Genomic DNA, 24,738 nt, shown 5'->3' with positions numbered 1-24,738 from the left:
ATAGGAGACTTAACCAAGGTCACAAAACAGATCTGTAGCACATCCAGGATCAGAACTCAGAAACTCCTGTCCTCAAAGCATTAGACAATGTATAACAGATTGAATGCATTTCTGTCCTTCTTATAACACTGTAAATTAACAATTCAGTCCAGACAACTGCTTACTGAAACAGTAAATATACTTCAGGTGCATTCCAGTTTTGAAATCACCGGTTATTCTCCTGGTTTGCATTATATTACATTGATCACGTGATCATGTAATTTACTTTGCACACATTGTAGTCAATAGATCTCAATAAAATCTTCTGCAATAACACATGTTTTTATTAAGCACTCTTGCTTCCATCTTCAAATAAAGCCAAATGCTGTCTAAGGGCAGTGCCTCATAGGTTTATCATCTCCATTATATTTTTGCATGAATATGACCTATAACCACATAATAAGGACCCCATTTTTCTTAATGGCAACTCAGCTGAATAATACCAAATCCAGAGCTATCAAGATACTTAAATAGCTACAATCCTGCACACAGAACTACATCACAAAATAACTTTTGATCCACACTGGTTAATTGTTGTTTCCAGAACACCTTCTAGAATTTCTTGCTGGATGCCTTCGAATAGACGTTTTTGAATTTTTGTATGAAATTCTCTAACCAAATCCTTTACTGCAAGTGAAATCTTGACTTAAACTTACATATTAGGGCTGTTGATTAATTGCAGCTAACTCACACGATTAAAAAATTAATCACGATTAATCACAGTTTTATTTGCACTGTTAATAATAGAATACCAATTTAAATGTATTAAATATTTTTGGATGTTTTTCTACATTTTCAAATATATTGATTTCAGTTACAACATAGAATACAAAGTGTACAGTGCTCACTTTATTTTATTATTTTTCATTACAAATGTTTTACACTGTAAAAATAATAAAATAAAAACAATTTTTCAAAGTACTTTAGTGCATTTTTGTTATCGTGAAAGTGCAACATACAAATGTACACTTTTTTTTACATAACTGCACTCAAAAACAAAACAACGTAAAACTTTAGAGCCTACAAGTCCACTCAGTCCTAGTTCTTGTTCAGCCAATTGCTAAGACAAACAAGTTTGTTTACATTTACGGGAGATAATGCTGCTCGCTTCTTATTTACAATGTCACCTGAAAGTGAGAACAGGCGTTCGCATGGCACTTTTGTAGCTGGCATTGCAAGGTATTTACGTGCCAGATATGCTAAACATTTGTATGCCCCTTCATGCTTCGGCCACCATTCCAGAGGACATGCTTCCATGCTGATGACACTCGTTAAAAAAAATCCATTAATTAAATTTGTGACTGAACTCCTTGGGGGAGAATTGTATGTCTCTTTCTCAGGTTTACCTGCATTCTGCTATATACTGCATGTTATAGCAGTCTCGGATGATGACCCAGCACGTGTTGTTCGTTTTAAGAACATTTTCAGTGCAGATTTGACAAAACACAAAGAAGTTACCAAAGTAAAATTTCTAAAGATAAAAACAGCACTCTATCCAAGGTTTAAGAATCTGAAGTGCCTTCCAAAATCTGAGAGGGATGAGGTGTGGAGCATGCTTTCAGAAGTCTTAAAAGAGCAACACTCTGATGCGGAAACTACAGAACTCAAATCACCAAAAAAGAAAATCAACCGTATGCTGGTGGCATCTGACTCAGATGATGAAAATGAACATGCATCGGTCTGTTCTGTTTTGGATCATTATCGAGAGGAACACATCATTAGCATGGACACATGTCCTTTGGAATGGTGTTGAAGCATGAAGGGACATATGAATCTTTGGCACATCTGGCAAGTAAATATCTTGTGATGCTGGCTACAACAGTGCCATGTGAATGCCTTTACTGACTTTCAGGTGACATTGTAAACAAGAAGCAGGCAGCATCATCTCCTGTAAGTTCAACTTTCATGATAAAGAGATTGCACTACAATACTTGTAATTGGGGAATTGAAAAATGTTTCTTTTGTTTTTTACAGTGCAAATATTTGTAATAAAAATAAATATAAAGTGAGCGCTGTACACTTTGTATTCTGTGTTGTAATTGAAATCAATATATTTGAAAATGTAGAAAACATCCAAATATATTTAAATAAATGGTATTCTATTATTGTTTAACAGCGCCATTAATCGCAAATATTTTTAAAATCACTATTAATTTTTTTAATTGCTTGACAGCCCTATTATATATATTATCCTATTGTGTATTTAGAAAGTAGAAGTTTCTTACCTGAGGCTGTTGAGTGGCAGTTGGTCTCTGAGGAGATGGTATAGGTGTTTTGGACAACATTTGGTTCATTTTGCTTACAACGAGATCAGTTATAAGTTGCCTGTCTTCCACCTGATGTTCACCAATCAAAGGCATTGCACAGTCCATAACCTATAATATACAATATCTGATTAGCTAGAGAATGTAGCATTGCAGCAAACCCACTCCATGTGTGTGTCTGCAAATGTCAGGTCATTCATCGAGTTTGTTCTCCAAAAAGGAGAAAAATATGTAGAAATGGTCTAATTTTTGTGAGACGAAAGGGAATTGAGCTTAAGTATCATCATCTCCTTCCTGGATACTGGAAGCCATTCCATATGATCTGAGTTTGAGTTTCTGTGCTGTATGTGGGCTGTTTCTGAGCCCATTCATAGCTGGAAATGCCACTCTCCATGGTATCATCCCTTTCTAATCCCAAGGCAATATACCTATGTGACTGTATGTTGACGTTCCTTGGGGATGCCATGTGTGGGCACTCCATGGGAACATGGTTCCTGAGGGAACTACACCACTGCACCTACTAAGGATTATAAAGAGGCACAAGGCTTCCCTAAGGAGGGCTTGAAATCTGAGAGATTTCCCTGTGAATTCTGGGTTATTAAATGTTTTAAAGGGCTCTTTCCCTGCATGGTCTGTGTGGCTCAAACCCTATCCTCTTAATGGAATATGTCTAGGGAAATGCTGAGCTGAAACTTGAATTTCCTGGCTTTTCTGTTAGACTTTGATCCCATAGCCCTGATTGGTTAATGTAAAATCTGAAACATGGCCATATGATGCTATTATGATTGATAGGGTTGTTTCTGAAAAGTACTGTGTATGTTGTAGGGGTTTGCAGACTAAAGTATTTCCACAAATGCACTTTTTTATCCTATTTGTACCTGATGTATTCTTCCTAAGGAGTGAATCATGCCCTCTACTATGCATGTCTGAAAGGCTTCCCCACTGCAGAATCAGTACGATTCAATTGCACAAGGGAGGAGGGAGAGAATATGAATCCTATATGGTGTGGAGCCCAACTCCTGCGAGTACTCGCCATGTGGCAGCACACTGGGTGAGTGAGGGTGGCACATAGACCAGATGGGAGAGGGGGAAAGCCAGAGGATCTACACTGCATGAGCTTCTGGTTCTTTGCCATTTTTGGAAGGAGTGGACTAGAGTGTCTGCAGAGACACTGCCAACCCAGCAACCAGTTTTAGCATAAGTGAAGCAGCTCTGCATCTAAGGTGGAGAAGATTCCTCCCCCTACCTCTCCTAGTGCCTAGCTCAGACACTAGTGGTGGACGCTCATGGAAAGATTTGGCCTAAATGAATTTACTATGTTCAGTGTAACAATGTTTTGTAACTATGCTATCCAGCTGCTATTTCATACAATACAGATGCTAATAACAGATGACCTTTTAAAAAATGTTTGGTGGCTTGGGAATTTTCAAATTGATTAGATGCTTTAAAAAAGCTTGTGAATGAAACTGTCCAAAATATTAAATCTAATCATATTAATGATTAATCTGAAACAAGAGACGGTCACTATGTAACAAACTGAAGCTTACAAATACTTTTGTTCTCTCCCCCTACCCACTCCACCCCCAAAATTAGGTAGAAAGTAGCATTGTTTGTTTATAATTAAGATGCTCCAAATTTATTGATTTGGGGTCTTCAGGGCTACAAAGTCTCAAGGATGCCCCAACCATCAAAAATCTTCCTCAGAGCTCAGAGGCTTGCTAAAACAAACCCAAATTAAACAAAGAAATACAATTTGTTTCAAGCAGGTGTTTTCTAAGAAAAACAGGAATGGTGTTCCCCTCTTGGGCCACCTCAATGGTATTGCAGAAATAGATTATATTTGCACTCAAGGCTCCTATAAGTTTTATATATTTTTCACATTAATGTTTTTGAAGTGGTACATAGTGTCTATTTTTCAAACTTCCTTGTCACATTCCCGTGATGCATAAGTGGATAAGTTATAATTGGAGAAATGAGGAAAACAGAATACTATATTTGTTTTAACATAGTTTATTCCTGAGGTTGTTTCCTAGCTCACAGTGTCTTTGAGGGAAAGCTACATTCAAAACATGCAAGAACTGTATTTTCTGATTTTTGCCAGAGAAAGTAACAGACAGTAAACCAAATCAAGTGCTTGATTCTGCTCTCACTTACCCAGGAATAGATCAGGAGTAACTCCACTAAAGTCAGAGTTTCAGTTCTGTGAGACCAGAGACAAGCCTCATGATACTAGTATATACGCTGGTTTTAAACTTAGCACCCGACTCTCTCCTCCTGTATAAAACGGGGTGTAATATAGTGGAGACTAAGGGCCTTTAATGTTTACTGGAATGTTTGTTGAAATCTGGGCTTTAGTTCAGTATTGTATTAATAACTACAGGCATCAACCTTCATTCTAGGCAGGTTATCACTTGAACACTATCATTATTTATAGTTGCATTGGAGTAGCACCTAAATGTCCATTTAAAGTTATTTCCTCGGGGTTAGCAATCATCTTCTTTGAGGTGAGAGGGGGAAAGGTTACTAGGCATGCACAAAACATTTGAAAATCTTGGTCAGAAATGACTAGTGACTGAATTCCTGAACTTCTCGATGCCCAATGCGAGACACCTTTAAAAAGAACTTGATTTTCAGAGAGTGGAAGTGCAGCACTTTCTGGCAATCAGTCCCCTTTAAGGTGCCCCTCAGGTTGGGCACCCAAAATGAGTAGTCACTTGAAAATGATGGCCCCTCTTTTTGAGTGATGTACTTAAGTTTCCTAATGGTTTTATCAACAATTATAATAATTTAAAAAACTGCCTTAGATATCAACTATATATTAATCCTCAGCATTCCCCAACCAGACAGGAAAGTAATCTCCCCATTTCATGGATAGGGAAAGAGGAAAAAAGGACAAATTCACTCTTGGTGTAAATCCATCAACATCAAAGGAGTTGTAGTAGGACTGAATTTGTCCCAAAAAGGAACAGTAATATGCTTAAAGCTACAAAGTTGGAGACTGGGATTGGAACCCAGGGAAGTTCCTGGTTCTTAATTAGTTAACTTTTACACAGCTGGTATGCATGAGGATTTACGTCTGTGCTCTTGTTGGCTTTCCTGGAGCTCCAACAGACACTTCATCATGTCCGTTTGCTCCCCCAACAAATGCTTCATCATGTCTGTTTGCTCCACCATTAACCTCAGCATTGTGTCCTGCCTCCACTCTTCATGCTCACTTAATTCTTTCCTGGCCTCTGCCACTGAATGCCTCCATGCATTAAGCTGTGCCCTATCAGTGCAGGAGGACTGCATGAGCTTGGAAAACATGTCATCGCGAGTGCATTTTTTTCACCTTCTAATCTGAGATAACCTCAGGGATGGAGATGATAGGGGGATTGTAGAAACATTCTACGCTCTATGATTCTGGGGGGACTGCACGGTCACCTGTGCTGCTGAGTTCGCCATGCTGACCAAACAGGAAATGAAATTCAGAAGTTCCCAGGGCTTTTCCTGTGTACCTGGCTAGTGCATCGGAGTGCATCGGAGTGCTGTCCAGAGTATTCACAATGGAGCAGTCTGGGATAGCTCCCGGAGGCCAATACTGTTGATTTGCGTCCTCACTACTCCAAATTCGACCCAGCAAAGTCGATTTTAGTGCTACTTCCCCCGGTGGGGAGGAGTACAGAAGTTGATTTTAAGAGCCCTTTAGGTTGACGGAACGGGGTTGGTTGTGTGGATGCATTCATTTTTAAATTGACCCAATGTGGCTAAATTCAACCTAACCCCATAGTGTAGACCAGACCTTAGATAAGGGCCCCGTCGAACCTCTACTTTTTTAAAAAACAAACCAAACCCAACTAACTTTCAAAGTTGGGACAGAAACTCAGTAGGCATCCCAAGTTAAACAGAATGAGCTTTAGAGGGAAGCACTCCCAGGAGGGGAAGCAGAAAATCTGGTGTGGAAACGCTGTAACAACCAAAAAACCATAGGCAATAACTTGGAAACTATCTTTAATTCACTCAGTTCTGCCAACCTATCTTAAAATTTATTTGGCTTTTGTGGTTTTCAGCCAGATGGTTGAATTACCCAAGGAAAAAATCCCTTAAAGTATTCCTATACTTTTTCTCAGTAAAAAGAAAAACAAAATATTGTTCACCACAATGTTGGAGAGCCTGGACAGTTCTAAAAGTGGTTAATTTTTTAACCTAAGAGACTTTGAAGCTCAGGCACTATTACCCTGTCATATAAACCTGTGTCTGCAGTTTGGTTGTAGTCATGTTGGTCCCAAAACATGAGACACACATGATGGGTGATGTAATATCTTTTACTGGACCACCTTCTGCTGGTGAAAAAAGAAACTTTTGTACCACACAGGGTTCTTCTTCAAGTCTGGGAAAGGTAATGAGCATGTCACAGCTAAATAAAAGATTGAACAGAATGTTAAGCATAAGTTCACACCATGTTGCAAGAGACCATTCAAGATGAAGTGGGCAATTAACACCTCTGCAGTCACAGGAGAAAGGAGGGATACCAGTTACAGATTGTTGAAAAGAGAAGTGAAACCAGTGTCCCTGTTGAGGCCTGGTCTACACAAGGAAATTAGGTCACCCTGGAATGATGCAATTAAACCAACTTAAGCCCTGGTGTAGACAGCGCTAGGCTGATAGAAAATTCTCCTGTTGACATAGCTACCATCTCTCAGGGAGGTGGATTACCTACACTGATGCGAGACGCTCTTCTGTTGGTGTAGGTAGTGTGCACTGGTGCAGTGTTTTAAATGAAGATGTGCCATTAGTCTGTGATTTTTAGTGTCTAGCAAAGTTATGAATTTAGGCTTCCAGGGCTAGTCTCTTGAAGGTGCGGTGCAGGTTTCCTTTGAGGATGAAAATGGACAGGTTAAATATGGAGTGATTGTTTTGTGAAAAGTGTGCACTCCCAGGTTAAGAGGGTGTTTTTGTCTATTATCACCTTTCTGTGTGAATACATTTGACAGTTTAGTAACTGTCTGTCTGGTTTCACCAATAAAATTTTTCATTGGGGCATTTGATAACTGGATGAAGTACTCTACATGTTGCGATAGGCTTGTGCAGGCCCCCTGGATCTTGAAAAGTGTGTTGTAGACACTACATGTCTCCATCACATCATCAATTTATCAAGACTACCCCTAACTGGAGCCAAATTAGCTGTACTCTCCAAGGGACTGAATTTCCCCACAACACCGTACTAACATACTAGAAGAATTCTTTTGCTGACTCTGTCTCAAAGAATTCTTTCACAACAAAGATGTACACCACCCACAACTACAAAGTCCCCACAGACAGTCATAAGAAAAAAGAATCATCTGACTGAAAATCCCTCCCAGCCCCCAACCCAAGGAGAAAACCATACCTGATGGAGCATAGTGGCTCTTTCTGAACCACTATCAAGTCCTAAGTCAACTCTTCACATCATCATGAACATTTTCATTAATGACCCCCCCGCCACTGAACATTTAAGTTTTTTTTATTCAAAATTAGGTTTAATCTTAGTCAACATTGCTTTGCTTTGTAGCTTTAAACTTGTATTTCATCATGTACAATATTGTACAAACATTTTTCTAATGATTTAAATACATTGAACCCTATTTTTTTTTACTGGTGCAAAGTTATCACTGTCTGTATCTGGGTGGGTATTAGTCTACTGGATGGGTGTAAATGACTGTATGGTCACTTCAATCAAGTCTCTGTACCTCAGAAAGGGATTCTAACTCCTACAAAAGTCACATGAATCAAGAGGTACCACTGATGCCGAATCTGAGAACATGTGACTGCACAAAAAAGAGTCCTGAATGACACATCATCATACTCCCTGCAGACGTTGTTCTCCTCAGGAGATGCTAGGAGTGCTGATGTTGAGGGCCTGGTGTGAGCAATGACCTCAACACAAAAAGTGCTGACTTCTGAAACACCCTAACTCCACCAATACAGGATGAGAGGATTGCAGCAAAGCTGGTATGGTTGATTTTGTGACAGCCTCATAGAGGGAGCAATTGACCATTTAGTAGAGATCTGCAATTCCCATCCCATATTTCACACCAAGAGCATGAATGCAAATTTGGGAGGTCTGTATACAGAACTGTCAGGAGTTGGAACTTCAACAAAGGTATCGCTGTGGAACTGCTAGACATTTTGCTAATGCCCCAATCTCTTGCGCAGTGGTTTAGCTTCTGGCAGTGAGCTGGACATCAGTATCACTGACTTAAAGTGCCAAAGTCCTGAACAAATTGAGGCACTGAAAATCTATGGAGCCCTCAACTTCACTGTTAACTGTCCAGAATGCTTCATTAGTGAAGATGCCCTGCTGGGCTTGATGGGGAAGAGGTAGATCTGCATCCATCCAGACAGTAATAGCTCTGAGTCCTGGCATTCCCCACCCTTGGCAAAGAGTTTGCCCTTACAAGCACTCCTGGCTGGCCTCTGGCCAGAGTTACAGAAGCTTCCATGTTGTGCCCTCAAAGGAGATTTGGACATAAACTCCACATTTCTTCTGTGTTTTAGATGACATCTGTAAGCATAGCTGGCACCATTGCACATTGAGGCTGACTTCAAAGCAGACAACATAAACATGTTGGAAGTATGCAGCTGCTGGAAACACCATTCAGTTTAGAATATGTTCAGTCAATTTAGGCTTTAAAAAAATGCAGTGCTTTTAATTGGCATTTCATTGGTAGAGTGCTACGTCATTTGCTGTTGTACTGAAAAGCTTTAGGGGTACAGCTTAACTGTATTTTTCTCCCATGGACACTGAGATTAAGCTGAGTTATTTTTCTAACTTAGTTGATATTGCTCTAAACTCAGTACATAGTATTGGACAAAATAAGGCATAAAAATCTTAATAACAAAATATAATGTAAGGAATACCGAATGGTACTCTTGTACATGGTACATCAGTTCTTTCCTTAACCCCATCTGATTTAGAAAATCTCATTGGGTAAGTCATTAAATAGAGAGAGTCACAACTATAGGTGCTGACTCTGTGGGAGCTCCAGTCCTCGACCAACCATGGGAAAAAAATTAATGAGTGCTTATCACTCACTGCCAGCCAGCTCCCCCTCCTTCCCCCAGCACGTCACGCTCACTAGTGGCCCCACCGCGCAACTGCTCCCAGCACCTCCTGCCTGCCACCATCAGCTGTTCTGGGGCATGCAGGAGGAGCAGGGGCAGGATGTGCTCAGGGGAGGGGGCAGAACTGGGCAGGAAGAGGCGGGTTGGGGGCTTGGAAGAAGGGGTGGAGTAAGGGTTGAGCACCCCTGGGGCAAGGAGGAAGCTGGCGCCTGTGGTCACAAGTTTAACATAGCCTGCAATCAACAGATCAAAAATGCTCCAGGAGTAATTTGCAGCCCTAAATTAGGTAGTTAGGTATCTAAATGTATGCACCTGTGGTACATACTGCACCCACAATTTTCTGTCATAATTGCATTGCAGCAGCAAAATTCCAATTGCTGTATTGTTTGAGACCTGGCCAAAAATCAGGAGCCTATTTTATACTTTATCACCTACCATGGGAAGATATCAGTTGATACCATATTTTAGCTCAGTAAAAGAAACCAAATCCAGCTGTAAAACTTGTTTGCCCGGTTGATCAAGACTTTCCCTTATTCAGAAGTCTCTGACACCATATTGCACACTAGTCTGTGCTATAGGAAATTCTGGATTTTCAGGAGGCCAAGATTAATCTTTTAAAGGTAAATATGTCCCCTAGATGTACCTGAGAAACCACATCTGTCTGTGAGGATTCACATTTCCCAGCCAAGTGTCATCTAAATGTTCGCTATAGAACTGGAAGTTAAACAGAGTGAATCCTGCTGTCTACAAACGGCCTTTCGAATTACAACTTTTCCAACAGGCTTCAATTCCTTAAGCATCAGAGTTGTACCACAGTCAGTAAAGTATATTGAACAGTTCAAAGAGCAATTTAATTTTGGTTTTAAAAGTCCATTGAAGTTTGCCAAAGATTGTTTTAGAAACAACTAGATCATCAATCTTAAGCAGAAAAGTATTAGGATTGCATCTATTGGTGAGGGAATTAGTAATGAAATTGGGAGCTTTTTACTCTCTGTCTCTAGTTCGAATTCAGCATAGGTCAAAAATAACTGAAACCCATTACCAGCAGAAGGGTAACTGGTGGTCTGTGTAAAATAGGTTAGTGATCTTGGTTCAGGTCCTAGTGAGCAAGTTCCTATCCCATCACAGATTATAGAGCAAGAAGGGACCATAATATAAGCGGCAGGACTTTCCTGAATTGATTCCTATTTGAACTAGAGCATAGAAACAAAAAGCATCTGATTTTGATTTAAAAGTTTCCAGTGATAGAGAATCCATCCTAAGTATATCATGGTTACCTGTTCTATCACCTCAGTCCATGTATCCTTTTATAGCTGTAGGTTATTAACATTGTCACTCAAATATTATACTTCCACTGGGTGACTTCCCTTTACATACTAGTTCATACTTTTGATATGCGACAGCTTTGATAATAAACTAACTGATTAATAGAACTGGACACATAATTCATTGTATATAATTTATTGATGAATTTCCCCTCTTGATTCACCAGTTCTCTGCAAACTGCTTACAGTTTTCTCAAATGCACTTATTGTTTGTATTTATATCCTGAACAATTTCTACACAGATTTTTGGTTTATAGAACATGTATGAGGTTGTTTTTTTTTAAAATTTAAATTCCAGGTGTGGCCATTTGTTTTGGTAGGATACAGAAATCAGATGCTTGGTTTCTGTTCCTCACTGTATAAACGTAACTCCTAGAATCAGGATTCCAGTGCAGATCGTCAAGTCTGTGCACTCAAAATTAATTTAAATTCACTTTCTCTGGCTAGTCTTCAGCATTTACTGTTTCTGTGCGCATTTCTGCCAGTAAACTCACTACACCAGGGAATGACTAAACTTTTTCCTAGCAGTAACTAACTCTTAGTAGTGAGGCAATCTCTCTCCTGAATTAGTACCCTACTGATCTCCCAGTCATGCTTAGATTTCCAATCCTTCCTGAGGCTACTACTGTAACAGCTTGTAGAAACAGCCACAGACATGCAGACAACCTAAAATTCTGTCAATGCCCCCATGCTTCTCAAAATCAGGTCACCTCCACCCCATCACACAAGCAATTCCCCTTACCTCTTACTCAACCTAAATTACTGTCCTCAAACTATTAGTTTACCGTAAAAATCAATGATTCTTTTCAAAATCTCACCTTCACAGTTAAAATAAGCCCCACATTCATAATCAGTGCCTGCCACAATCAGATAGTTCCCTTCCATCCAAACCCAGTTCTGCTTACTTTCCAAGAACATTTGCACCAATTTCTCTCACCAACAGGCAATTCAAAACAACTTCCTTTCTCCACAGTCAGTCAATTTTCAGATCTCACTCTATCTCTGCTTCCCAGTCCAATTAAATTCCTTTTATCCCCACTAAACCTCATTTCTCCCCCCCCCTTTTCTTTTAATCAATTCCACTCCTCCTCCCACAATACACAAACTCCATCATTCTTTTCTCCTTCCCTATTCCATAAACAATCACTCCTTCGTGTGCCCTGTGCCATCTCTTGCATACAGCCCCTTCCAAAGCCTAGCTCCATCTCTGCTTTCTTTCCTCCCATATCCACCTCAGGATTTCCAAAACCTCCTTCTCTCTCCCCTACTCCCCGAATGCAGGGTCCACACTCCTGCCTTCCACTTCTTTATCTCCACCGTTCCTCCTTCCCATGGCCCAACTTGGCCTGGCTCTTCATATGATTCTCTTGTTGGCAGCTCTTGCTGCTTCCTCACTGAAAGTAGATTATTTAATGGAGGAACATCACTCAGCAACAGCAGCCCCTAGGTGACTTCCCTTCAATAGCTGTGGATCCCTTTGCAGCTCCTGGTGCTCACTGTAACAGAGGCTCCAACTGCCTACTGCCCCCATTCCCATTTCATAAGGTGTTCTTAGAACAAAGAGAACAAATACAACATTTCTGACTGTGAGAGGGATGCTGCTATGGAGACTCTTGCTCATGTCTTCTCCACATATGGAACTCCAACCCACAATGCACCTACAGAGGTGCTTCTGCGGAATGGGAAGAAGAAGTAGCAAAAACATCATGGAAGTGACATTTATTCCCCCTTTCTAACCAGCTCCAGCCTCATAGCCAGGATCTGAGTATTTAAGTCACCTCCATACACACACAGGCAGAGGGAGTTGTTGTGATTCTGTAGGCAGAGGGGCCTAGTGATTCTACATAGCAGGTTCATTATACAATGCAAGAGCGCTACACACCATATGGACTTAGTGGTTCTAAAAATTTATGAATTAATTGGTGCTGCTGCTGTTTCTGTGACTACTGCTATGCATTTATTCTCCTTCATATCTTCAAAAGTAGGTCACAGAGCTGTTAACTGTTCTTAAGAAGATTGTTATCATGTGCTAAGAGAAATACACCTTATGGAATCAATTACTATAGTACATCTGAGCAAAAGTTAAAATTGACAAGAGTTTTACGACCATTGTTCACCATGACTCCACAGAACATGATTCTGTTGACATCTGCAAAAGTAAACACATTACTCTTTATAAGTTACAGATGTCTTTTTCTGTGAAACTTTTTTTAATGAAAACTCCAAAGCTTTAAATAGTAGCTGTATGAGGTAGTGAAGAAATACTTGGATCTGTGTTTAAATGTTATTTTAAAAACCACTACATATTGCAAGCAGACTAGTTATAAACAGGATGCTTTGTGTGTGTTTAAACTTTGTCAAGCCCTCTAATGTGGAGGAATTGTCTGGATATTTCTGTTAGTTAAGTTTTAGTAGAACATTAAATACAGCATCTTAATTCTTAAAGTATATTTGTATAGAACATCACTTGGCCCAGATAAGTCGTATTAACTATTTTATTACGAAGAAAAATATACTCTGTGTTCTCTACAGATACCTTCTGTGAAGGATTACTCGCTTCTTAGCTTGAGTGTGCCAGAATTACTCTCACATTTAAGCATTTTTTTAAGCCTTGAAGGCAGCAGTAGTAAGACAGATCAGAAGCCAGTCCCTCCACTAGATTTCATATGCCACCCAATGCAGGATATAAATGCCGCTCTCTGAACATTCCTTTCCAATCAGTTCCCTGCAGGAGACAGCACTTCTTCAATTTCCTGCCTTTCAGATTCTAGGAAAGCTCACTGAGTGTCATTTGCCATCTCTTACTTTCTAGTCAGGTCCCATACAAATATTACATTATTGGGGCTGTTGGCTCACGTGTGGGGTTACGCACCTGTCTGCCTCATCTCTTCAGTACTCAAGCATCCCTGATCTTGGTGGCTGTGTCCTTTTTCTGATGCTTTGATCCCTGTTCTCTCTTTTTGCCAGTTTGTTCTCAGCACACTAGTGTCTGTTGGGACCCTCAGTGCATTACAGCTGTGCACTTCTCTTGACTCAGCACTTGTTTGGCTGTTCATTCAGTGCTTCCTTTGACACACTAGATCTGTTTATTTTCCACTATTACTTTAAATATGGCATCTAACAAGAAATGCCTTTCAACAGCTTCAGTCCCACCTATATGGCAGAACAATGTCCAAAACACAAGCTGTTTTTTCCAAGTTACATTTTACTGCATGCAGCACTGTGTGTTGGCTGTTTGTCTCCTGATGAATTAATTGATATATTGCCTTACTATAGCCAAAATTGCTGAGGACATTGAATATAGGGAGCATTTGCCACAACTAGGGTTACCAGATGTCCCGATTATATAGGGACAGTCCTGATATTCGGGGCTTTGTCTTATATAGGCAACTATTACCCTCCTATCTCCTGTCCTGAACTTTCACACTTGCTATCTGGTCACCTTAGCCACAACTTTCCCAACAGCTGATGTATAGCCAGTTGGGGGTACAAGATAAGTACTTATGATATAATTAGACCCATATCAATAAATCATGTGAAGTAGTTACTGGACACTGACTTTCCAGTTCACTAGCTAATGATGGTTTGCAGTGACTGTATTTATTTTACTACATAACATATGTTTGTTGTATCTTTATCTAAAAATATAATAAAAATTTAATGAAAAAAGAAGCCCACCACTGGTGAATACAGCCTTTTGGAATGTATAATTAGTGTGGCAAAGAAACCACATGGGAAACAGAAGGAGAATAATCCAACTATTGCACTGTGGTTGGTTGATGTGTTTGAAATTAGAAAAGTGGTGAGCTACCAGTAAACCATTAGTCCAGCCAGCTAACCAAAGAATCTGTTGTATCAGTCCTGCTTACTCCATTTCTTTGACCACAACTGCATTGCAGACATTAGCTTAAAAAAGATTTCTTTAATTTTCACACAGTTACACTGATTCAAATTGGCCATATTCTGCTGCATCTTGGGATATAGATGGTGAACTGGGGCAAACTACATTGTAAAAACAATATTTAACGTATTGTTTATCTTTCAGATAAAATGTAAAGAATCCTAAACTTTATTGGTGCTGGTATTTTCTAAAAGTAGATAGTCTGAAATTTGTTTAAAAATATTTTAAGTGAACCTAAGAATATCTTGCTGCCTGATTATCCATCTTTGAAACCATTTAAACAGATGCAATCCAATGATAATGTTGACAGGAATGAGGGAATAGTGGATTTGTTATTATATTTAGGGACCATCTTTTTAGGGCCAGATTGTGTCCTCAATCTGGAGCATGCTTGGGATGGTGCAGAGCTGTATTTCCCTATGGGCACAATTCCTTCCTCAGGTCCTGAGTATATAAGATTCATTGTTCCTTAAAATTATGCAGCCTGCTTTCCTCCATGCGCCAGTAGGACCATGACCTTAGTTTCTCCTCTTCATATTGGCTTGCACTCCAGGGGCCACCCTGAGCAAGGAATCTCTAGCACATTTGTAGGAAATCTGTAAAAGATAATGCACTTAGGGTTGATGATCTATCACTTCATTAATATACTGTATTTTGTGCATCTGTGCTCCAAAGAGCAAACTCACTAAACCTGCAGGTAAATTTATTAACACCTGGGAGCACATCTTTAAGAAATATTAAAAAGTTATAACACTTGTAAAATAAAAACCTCTATCTAATGTGAGTTATATTTAATAACAGCTAGATCTTATATACTGCTTTTCATCAATAGGTCTCAAAGCTCTTTACGAAGGAGGTCAGTATCATCTCTATCTTACAGATGGTGAAACTGATAATGAATTTATCTATTTTTAAGGGCATGTCTACACTGGGAAATTAGTGTGGTGTAAGCTAGAGCATAAATTTAAAGTGCACAAACTATTCTGCACTAACTCCCCATGTAGAAAAGCCATAAGACTCCTACCTGCTTAAAGTTACCAAAAATATTCTGAATGAAATCTGAAAGGTTATCAAAGCCTGTAGTTTATAGATCTACAGGTAGGAAGCTGGTTTCTGGAGGGAAGAAGGTCCTGTAGACTGATTTTAGGGTAAGTATCTAAAATTCCACAAACTAATTCAGTATTAAATACAAATCAGGAGGATGCCTCTGAGCTGTGGGGTCAATGTAGAGGATTCTAATTTGGGTTCTTGTACCACTATTATAAGAGCATCTTGTGTAGCTTCATCCAGTTTTGGTTTTCCAAGAATGAACTGTGGCGAGATGGCACTTGCTAGTACTCTGCAATGCAAAGCAGTGTTCAAAGTATCAACACTTCCTGCTGTGCAACAGTGTGTTAAAACTAGAGAAGCATTTTTTTTTACATTTGTCATTCTATCTATATTATAAGTATGAAAAGAAGTTGAACCCTGTAAATGGACATTAATTAGATGTTTTATTAGCATGAACTTGTGAAGCAGTTAAAACTAAATGTTGAATTCATAAAATTCGTTCATATTTCTATAGCATGTCTTTGGTGTAATGGTAATGGCAGCTGAATATTCAAATTGAGGTGAAAAGAACAGAAACTAAATGAACAGCTCTGATAGCTGCACAGAATAATTACTTGGCTTTCCTGCTGATAAACCTGACAACCAATTCTTCTAGCTAAGTGATTCTTTAATTAGCTTCATTACTCTCTAATAGGATTTTGACTTTACAGACACAGTCCTTTGCAGTATGAAAGTAAATCTGCCAAGGCTTCCTTTTGCCTTAGCACATAGCCAGCTACTTTTTAAATACAACAGTCTGTAGAATATTAGTCTGTCCCTATGACAGAGGTTGGCAAACTATGGCCTGCGGGCCCCATCCAGCCTGGGGGACCCTCCTGCCCAGCTCCTGAGCTCCTGGCCCAGGAAACTAGCACCCAGCCCCTCCCTGGCTGTTCCCCCTCCCCCGCAGCCTCAGCTCGCCCCGCCTCCGGTGCAATGCTCTGGGCGGCGGGGCTGCAAGCTCTTGCCGGGCAGCACAGCTGTAGAGCCTCGGCCTGACCCAGTGCTCTGTGCTGCGCGGTGGCATGGCTGGCTCCAGCCGGGCGGCACAGCTGCCTGTCCTGGTGCTCTGTGTGGTGCAGCTGTAGTGCCGCCAGCCACCAGTGCTCCAGGCAGGTCGGTAAGGGGGCAGAGAGCAGCAGGGGTGGGATAGAGGGCAGGAGAGTTCGGGGTGGTGGTTGGGGGCAAGGGTGTGGCTAGGGGTTGCGGCAGTCAGAAGGCAGGGAGCAGGGGGGTTGAATGGGGGCAGGGGTCCTAAGTGGGCAGTCAGGAAGGAGGGGGGGGTTGGATGGGGCAGTGGGGGGCAATCAGGGGCAGGGGTTCTGGGAGCAATCAGGGAGAAGGAATGGTTGGATGGGGCAAGGGTCCCAGAGGGGCAGTCAGGAATGAGAGGAGGGGATGGATGCGGCGGCGGGGGGCAATCAGGGGACAGGGAGGGGTGGATGGGGCAGGAATCCTGGGAGCACCATCAGGGAGCAAGAAAAGCGGGGAGTCGGATAGGAGTGGGGGCTGGGCCACATCTGGCTGTTTGGGGAGGCGCAGCCTCCCCTAACCGGTCCTCCATACAATTTCAGAAACCCGATGTGGCCCTCAAGCAAAAAAGTTTGCCCGCTCCTGCCCTAGGACATGGCTTGCCACAAGTATTCAGTATACCTTTCTGCTGGAAAAGCCGGCTGCAATTCATCAGAAATAGCAGTGATAGCAAAAAGGAATGACTACAACATAGTAAAGATGTAGCTATTCTTTTCTTTCAAAAATGTAGGAATGTTCTAGAGAACGTTTAACAGTTAGGCAAAGAATGCTCATAAAGACCCCCTGGATCATAATCAGAGTTTCAAGTAGAGCTGGTAGGAAAATGCCACTTTGTTGAACCTGAAATATCTTGTGAAAGTTGGGTGCGATGAACTTTCATTAAATGACAGGCAAGTTTCTATTGGACTTATCTGGTTCCCAGACAGTCTGTGTGGCAAACTGCTGGGGAAGTCTGGGCTTCCAGGGCCCATGGCTCCAGGGTAGCCCCATCATGTGGACTGCCTGGGTCCCTGGCTCCAGTTACAGCCCCACCATGCTAGGGCTTCCAGGTTCCCTGCTATGGAGCTAGAAGCTGAAAGCCCCATGTCCGAAGCTGTGTGACTCAAACTGGCACTCTCAGGACTTCTAGAATTTCCTGCCGTGGAGCAAGGAGGTCCTCTGATGGACTTAGAATCATAGGGTTAAAAGGGACCACAAGGGTCCTCTAAGTCTAACTCCCTGCCAATATACAGGATTCGTTGTGTCTAAACCATCTAAGACAGATGGCTCTCCAGCCTCCTTTTGAAAACCTCCAGTGAAGGAGCTTTCAAAACCTCCCTAGACAATCTGTTCCATTGTGCTACTGTTCTTACAGTTAGGAATTTTTTCCTGATATTTAATCTAAATCTGCTATGCTGTAGTTTGTACCCCTTGACTCTTGTCCTACTCTCTGTGGCAAGAGAGAACAACTTTTCTCCCTCTTTTTAATGGCAGCCTTTCAAGTATTTAAAAACTGCTATCACGTCCCCCCTTAATTTCCTCTTTTCTGAACTAAACGCACCCAGTTCCTTCAGTCTTTGCTCATATGGCTTGCATTTCATCTCTTTAATCATTTTTGTCAATCACCTTTGGATCCTTTCCATTTTCTCTACATCCTTTCTATACATTGCTGACCAAAATGGGACACACTACTCCAGCTGAAGCCTAACCAGCACTGAGTAGAGCAGTACTATCACCTCCTGAGACTTGTATGCAACCTAAAATTGCATTTGTGTTTTTTTGTTTTGTCTTGTTTTGTTTTTTTTTGCAACAGCATTGCATTGCTGGCTCATGTTGAGGTTGTGATCCATCACTACTCCCAGATCTTCTCAGCAGTGCTGCTGCCAAACCAGTTATCCCCCATTCTGTATTTGTGCCTTTGGTTTATATTTGTCTTTTGTTGAATTTCATTTTGTTGTTTTATAGCCAGGGGTGGCTCTAGCTTTTTTGCTGCCCCAAGCATGGCAGTCAGGCAGCCTTCGGCAGCTTGCCTGTGGGAGGTCTCTGGTCCCACGGATTTGGCAGCATGCCTGTGGGAGGTCCACTGGTCGCCGCCGAATTGCTACTGAATCCGCAGAACTGGTGGACCTCCCACAGATGCGCCGCCGAAGGCTGCCTGACTGCTGCCCTTGCAGGGACCGGCAGGGTGCCCCTCGCGGCTTGCCGTCCCAGGCACACACTTGGAGCGCTGGTGTCTGGAGCCACCGCTGTTTATAGCTCAGTTTTCCAATTTATCAAGATCCCTCTGAATTTTAGCTCTATCTTCCGAAGTGTTGGCAACCCCTGCCTAACTTTGTGTCATCTGGAAATTTGACCAGGGATGCTCTCTAGTCCTATATCTAGGTCATTAAACACCAGACCCAGAACAGGTCCCTGTGGAAACCCACTGAGACCTCCCTCTAACCTGACATCATTCTGTTAATAGTTATTCTTTGTTTGCAGTTGTTTAACCAATTATGTATCCAATTAATGGTAGTTCTGCCAAGCCCACATTTCTCCAGCTTATTTATCAGAATGTCATGTGGGACCAGGGCCGGATTAAGATCTTCAGAGGGCCTAAGCACTGAAAAGATTATGGTGCCCCCCCCATATATAATTCAAAATAAAAACAATACTATACCATAAAATAATTTATTTTTCGAAATGACACAAAACTTACATGTATGCTGAAATTAAGATAGCTTCTTTCTAGATTTTCTGATTGCAAAATTCTGGATAAGTTCAAAGTTGACTCAACGAAGGATGTCTGCTTCCATACAGAATAGGGAAAGTGAATCAAATCTGTCCTGATACGTTGTTCTGAGGGTTTTTTATTCTTTTCAGCTGAGAAAAAAAGCATTCTGCGGAGCAGTCAGTAATCATCAATGTTAGAAAAATACATAGTGCAATCTCTACATTTGGAAATACACATTGTATTCTATCTTTCAGTATTGTGTCATGAAGATCAATGTGACTGAATTTCATTTTTCTTGTTTCATTAAACTTTTTGCGCGCATATAACAGTGGAACTGCTGTACTTCTCCACAGAGATTCATGTTCACATCAACAGGGTATGAGTGAACTAGCTTTTGGGAACCTTGTGAATATTGTTCGTCAGATAAGTCCATATCGTTTAGAAAAGAAAATCTACTTGATACTTCTTTGTACACTTCACCTCTCCTCTTCATATAAACTTCAAGTGTATCAATTATAGCATACTAAGTAGACACGTGAAATTTGTCTCTAGGATTCAATGCTGTTTCTGTTGCACTGCTATCATTTGCTTGTTTTTTCCTGATTCGCTTGTGGGACTGGGCTTCTTTGTAGTTAGTATCAGGCAAGATATCTTTTGATATGTCTTCAAATCTTTCAAAATCATTCCTCAAAGTGTGCAAGTGGTCTTCTAATGATTGACAGAAGTCTGCACATGTTTTCAAATCCAATTCTTTTTATTGGAGAGCTTGACTGTGTGGTAAGTGTTGTAAAATTTCATTCCACATGGTCAGCTCTAGTTCTTGCATCTTGTTAGCAATATTTTCTGCCTCTTGCATAGTTTCTCCCTTTTGTGATTGGTCTTCAGCTATACTTTCTAATGCATGCACAATCTTTGAGTAGGACTCCAGAATTGCATTTGTTGCCACTGCATGTGCCTCCTAGTGAGTAGTAGAAAGAGATATCAACACATGATCATTGCCCAAATATGTTTTAAGAACTGCCCATCAGTGGGTTGAGGGAGACAAAAATGTATAAAGTAACTGGACTGTTGAGAAAAACCTTACTGCCATCGGACAACAATCAACAGCACTGCGGCCAACAAGATTGAGAGAATGTGCAGCACATGGTATGAATATGGCATATTTGTTCTGTTCTAAAAGCTTCATCTGCATTCCTTGATAATGCCTTGATATGTTGGCATTTTGAGAAATCTATTTTGCAAACTTGGCACAGATAATGCAGTACTTGATTTGCCATTTCTTCACCAGTGTGGCTTTTCAAATTGAGGAATGTTATAAATCGTTCAACTGGTTTTCCGTCTGTGGGAGACACATACCTTAGTACAATACTCAATTGATCAATATGTGAAAGATCAGGTGTAGAGTCAGATAAACTGAAGTACCCAGCAGTACTTATTTCATCCGCAATAGCTGAACGAACTTTGTCACTCATTACACCAATGAGTTAATCACATATTGTCTTGGATAAGTATGATGGGTTACCTTTGCCAGCATTCCTATATTTTGAGATATGGCCTGCTAAAAATGGGTCAAACTAGGCCACAAGCTCCAACAATTCCAAGAAATTTCCATTCTGCAATGATCCAAATGTGTCATTTGATCCCCGGAAAGGCAGACCATGTTCAGCTAATGTTTGAACAACAGCTGTAACACACTTCAAGACATGTTGCCAGTATTCATGCTCCCCTCTAATTTGTTCTTCCAATTTTTGTGTCAGTTCAAAGCCCTGTCTTCGATTTAAATATGTCAACACTGAATCTCTGTGAGTAGTGCTATTTTCATGTTGTTCAATTAAAACAGCATTCCGCCAGTCACTAAATCCATCTGCAGCAAACCGGGATGTTGAAGGTTTATAAGCAAAAAGTTTGCAAACAAAACAGTACACAGACCCTGTTGATGGTGAATACAGTAGCCATTCTCAAGTGTATTTCTCACCATTTGCTTTCATGCCAAAAAATATTTTTTGTGGACAATATCTTGTTTGTTTGCCATTGGTAAAAGTCTGACGTGATTTGTCAAATGGCCCAGTGTGGTGTTGACAGTCATTTGGTCTACGATCTATCCAGTAAGCTACATCATTGGTACTGAAATCAACCCACATACCAGGATCTTTTCTCCTATTATTTACAGCATGAGCAGGTTCAGTCTCTGACACATCCACACCTTCTAGAACAATGTCTGTTTTACTACCAGGAGTAGAATGATCAGTTACAGTCTCTGAGTTCCTTGCATTATTTCAATCTACGTTAGTAGGATGCCCCCCCTGGTTTAGGTGGGGATAAGTAATAAAAAGAGACCAGAAAAATGGGGGAGGAGTGTGTAGTAGAGTGTAAGGAAGTCTAATAAAGTTCTGATTTTTCCCATGACTACTTCAATGATTTTTTTTTAAATATCAAATATCAATTTTTTTCAAAAAAAATCTTTTTTTTTTGGTGCCCCCTGCTTTGCTGGTGCCCTAAGCACACGCTTAGTCTGCCTATTGGGTAATCCAGCCCTCTGTAGGACTGTGTCAAAAGCCTTGCTGAAGTCCACCACATTCCCCCATCCACCAAACCATACCCTGTCAAAGAAGTCAGAAGGGTCTGTGGCTCCAGGACAGCCCCACCATGCAGGTGAGCAGGTAGCCAGGTAGTTTGAGAATCTGGAAGCCCTGGGCCTCTGGTACAAGAGCAGTCCACATTTCATCAAAATGTTATTTTTTTTTAAATTTGAGAAAATTGTGGGTAAAGAGAATTTGAGGAAGTTTTGCCAGACTTCTCCCCACATTTTCATCACCAAGTTTTGATATTTTTCACTAGAAAAAAAATCAAAATTTCCCAAAATTTAACTAGCTTTAATGCTGAGTCACAGACATAAGAGTACATGCCAGGTTTTGAAGAGTACCACTCCACTAAGTGTGTCAGGATATGGCAAAGTAGATGAGTGCCACCCCTTAGTTTCAAGAGCAGTGCAGCTGCAGAGATTAACTGATTTAGGCACCCAGAGACAGCTGGAATGGTTTGCTGTCCACTCTTAATTAGTGGTTACATCAGCCTCTTCCAAAGAGAGAGCCTGCTCCTGAGACAGGACACAAATTCAGCATTTTTTATTCTGGGGACAGATCTCTGTAACCACAGGGAATAATGCTTCTAATGGAATGTTGTTTGTACAGATGCTGAGGGAGAGGCAGAAGTGACTGCCAAACCCAGAGAATAGCATTTTTGAGCTGATGGAAGAGCGGGTGTTTCACTTACAAAGGGCCGCAAAACAAACAATCCATATTCTCTGTGAGGAGCCCTGAAGAAGGGCGTGGAGGTGGGGGTATAGCATGATAGATGCAGTGTAGTCCTGCAACACCAGTGGCAGTCAAGGTCACCACTGCCAGAGAACAACTGGAGACACCACTATTGTTAGCCAGCCAGTCCCAAAACATTAATTGATGCCATTCTTGATTGGTGATATGAGGAAGGAATAGGAGCTGCTCCAACGTTAATCTTTTCTACTCAGTAAGTGCTAAGGAATAATAATTGTAGTAGTCTCAGCGAGCAGCACCTTCCAAATCAGGGGAAAAATCCTCCTGGAGGGTTGGTTAAAAAGGAGTGCCGGTCTGTCTGCATAGAGAGGAGGAGGTGCTGCTGGTGAGAAGTTTGACCTACCCCAAAAACCTAATATATCTAGAAATCTGTATTTTAAACTGTAATTGTTGATAGCTAAAGACATTGAAAACCATTTATTAACATGTCAAAGCAAAACATGAAGCCTCATGAAGAAAAACTCTAAAAGAGGCTAATATTAGAAGATGAGGGTCTGTAGATTTTTCTCTTCCAGAATAAGACTTATTTCTTACTCCAAGTTGCTAAGTGTCTGTAAATTTGCTTCAGTGTTGCTTAGCACTTACGACATATTTCTGTCTTTATGAATTCAGTGTATTTCAAAAATACTTCCATATTATTTACGATCATTCACATCACTGGTACAGAACAAGTATGCTAGTAATATTACATGCCCAGTTAGGACGCTTTAAAATGCAAATAATTAGCTGGTTGTTATGGAAAATGAGCCAGACAACAGGAGAACCACATTCAATCCACCTACATGTATCAGAGAAAACTATTTCAGAACAATGAAGAATAGCTTAGCCTTCTTTAGACTTGGATAAAATATCAAATAAATAACACTTGCATACAGTGAGCAGGCACTGGACTAAAACATAAGTAATGGATCTCTTTAGAAAAGGTGCTCTAAGAGTACAGCTAGAACATTAAGTTCATGAGACATAATATGGTGTCAGCACTTTGTATCTGATTCTGGCACTGTCTATTGCTTAAAGACTTTGAGGACTGAAAAGAAGCAGAGCTTTAAATCATGGAAATCTGAAATGACCATCCACAGCACAAAACAGACCAGCTAAATTACCAGGGGAATATGATTAATGATAATAGCATATAAAATGAAAAGTGATGGGCAATATGAAATTGGATAATCAGCTTTCACCGGCCAGAGCTAGTGTTATTTTCATAAGACATACAATTATAAAAATAACTTAGTTACTTTTCTTTCAACGTAAGTCTAGAGGTAATGCACATAGTACCTAAGTACCATGAGTATCCTGATATTGTGAGTCTCTGCTTATGTATGTCCCAAATCATGAACCTTGTATTGTATAGAGGGTATCTGCCTAGAACAGTGGTTTTCAGACTTTTGTACTGGTGACCCCTTTCACATAGCAAGCCTCTGTGTGCGACCCCCCTTATAAATTAAAACCACATTTTTATATATTTAACACCATTATAAATGCTGGAGGAAAAGCAGCGTTTGGGGTTGAGGTTGACAGCTCATGACCCCCTGAGGGGTCCCGATCCCCAGTTTGAGAACCCCTGGCCTAGACAGAAAGCATGTATTTACAAAGGACCCAGTCCTCCTGTCTGAGAGGATATGTTTGTTGAAGGGGTCCAAACATTGCATCTGAATTTGACTTAAGTGTATCTATTTGACTTAAGTGTTCCTACATTGTGCGGTGGTCTACTATTTTTAAAAGTTAGCATTTGTATCATCTTACTGTATTGGGTGCAAGTCTGTTTATACAGCTTGATGTTTAAAAAGTCAGCATTTACCCTTGGTTACCAAACCATATCTGAGACACCACAAGTTTCCCCCTATCTTAAAGCAGGCAATCTTTGTGATATCTTAGGCCACGTCTACACTACGGGATAATATCGAATTAGCTAAAATCGGTTTTATAAAACTGATATTATAAATTCGATTTCATGCGGCCACACTAGGCACAGTAATTC

At 40.7% G+C, this 24,738-nt stretch overlaps 1 protein-coding gene across 2 annotated transcripts in view; it reads right to left on the bottom strand.

The window, feature by feature from the left end:
• Positions 1-24,738, bottom strand: part of SYN2 (synapsin II) — a 462,636-nt gene that overhangs the window by 25,531 nt on the left and 412,367 nt on the right. For both annotated transcript variants that reach the window (XM_075073408.1, XM_075073409.1), the window contains exon 10: positions 2,265-2,414. In XM_075073408.1, the coding sequence (XP_074929509.1) occupies positions 2,265-2,414 (150 nt within the window). The remainder of the gene's footprint in view (positions 1-2,264; positions 2,415-24,738) is intronic.

Source organism: Chelonoidis abingdonii, chromosome 17 (genome assembly GCF_003597395.2).
Source record: "Chelonoidis abingdonii isolate Lonesome George chromosome 17, CheloAbing_2.0, whole genome shotgun sequence".
Lineage (NCBI taxonomy): Eukaryota > Metazoa > Chordata > Testudines > Testudinidae > Chelonoidis > Chelonoidis abingdonii.
Note: the sequence above shows the minus strand (reverse complement) of the source record. Positions and strands in the feature narration are given on the sequence as shown.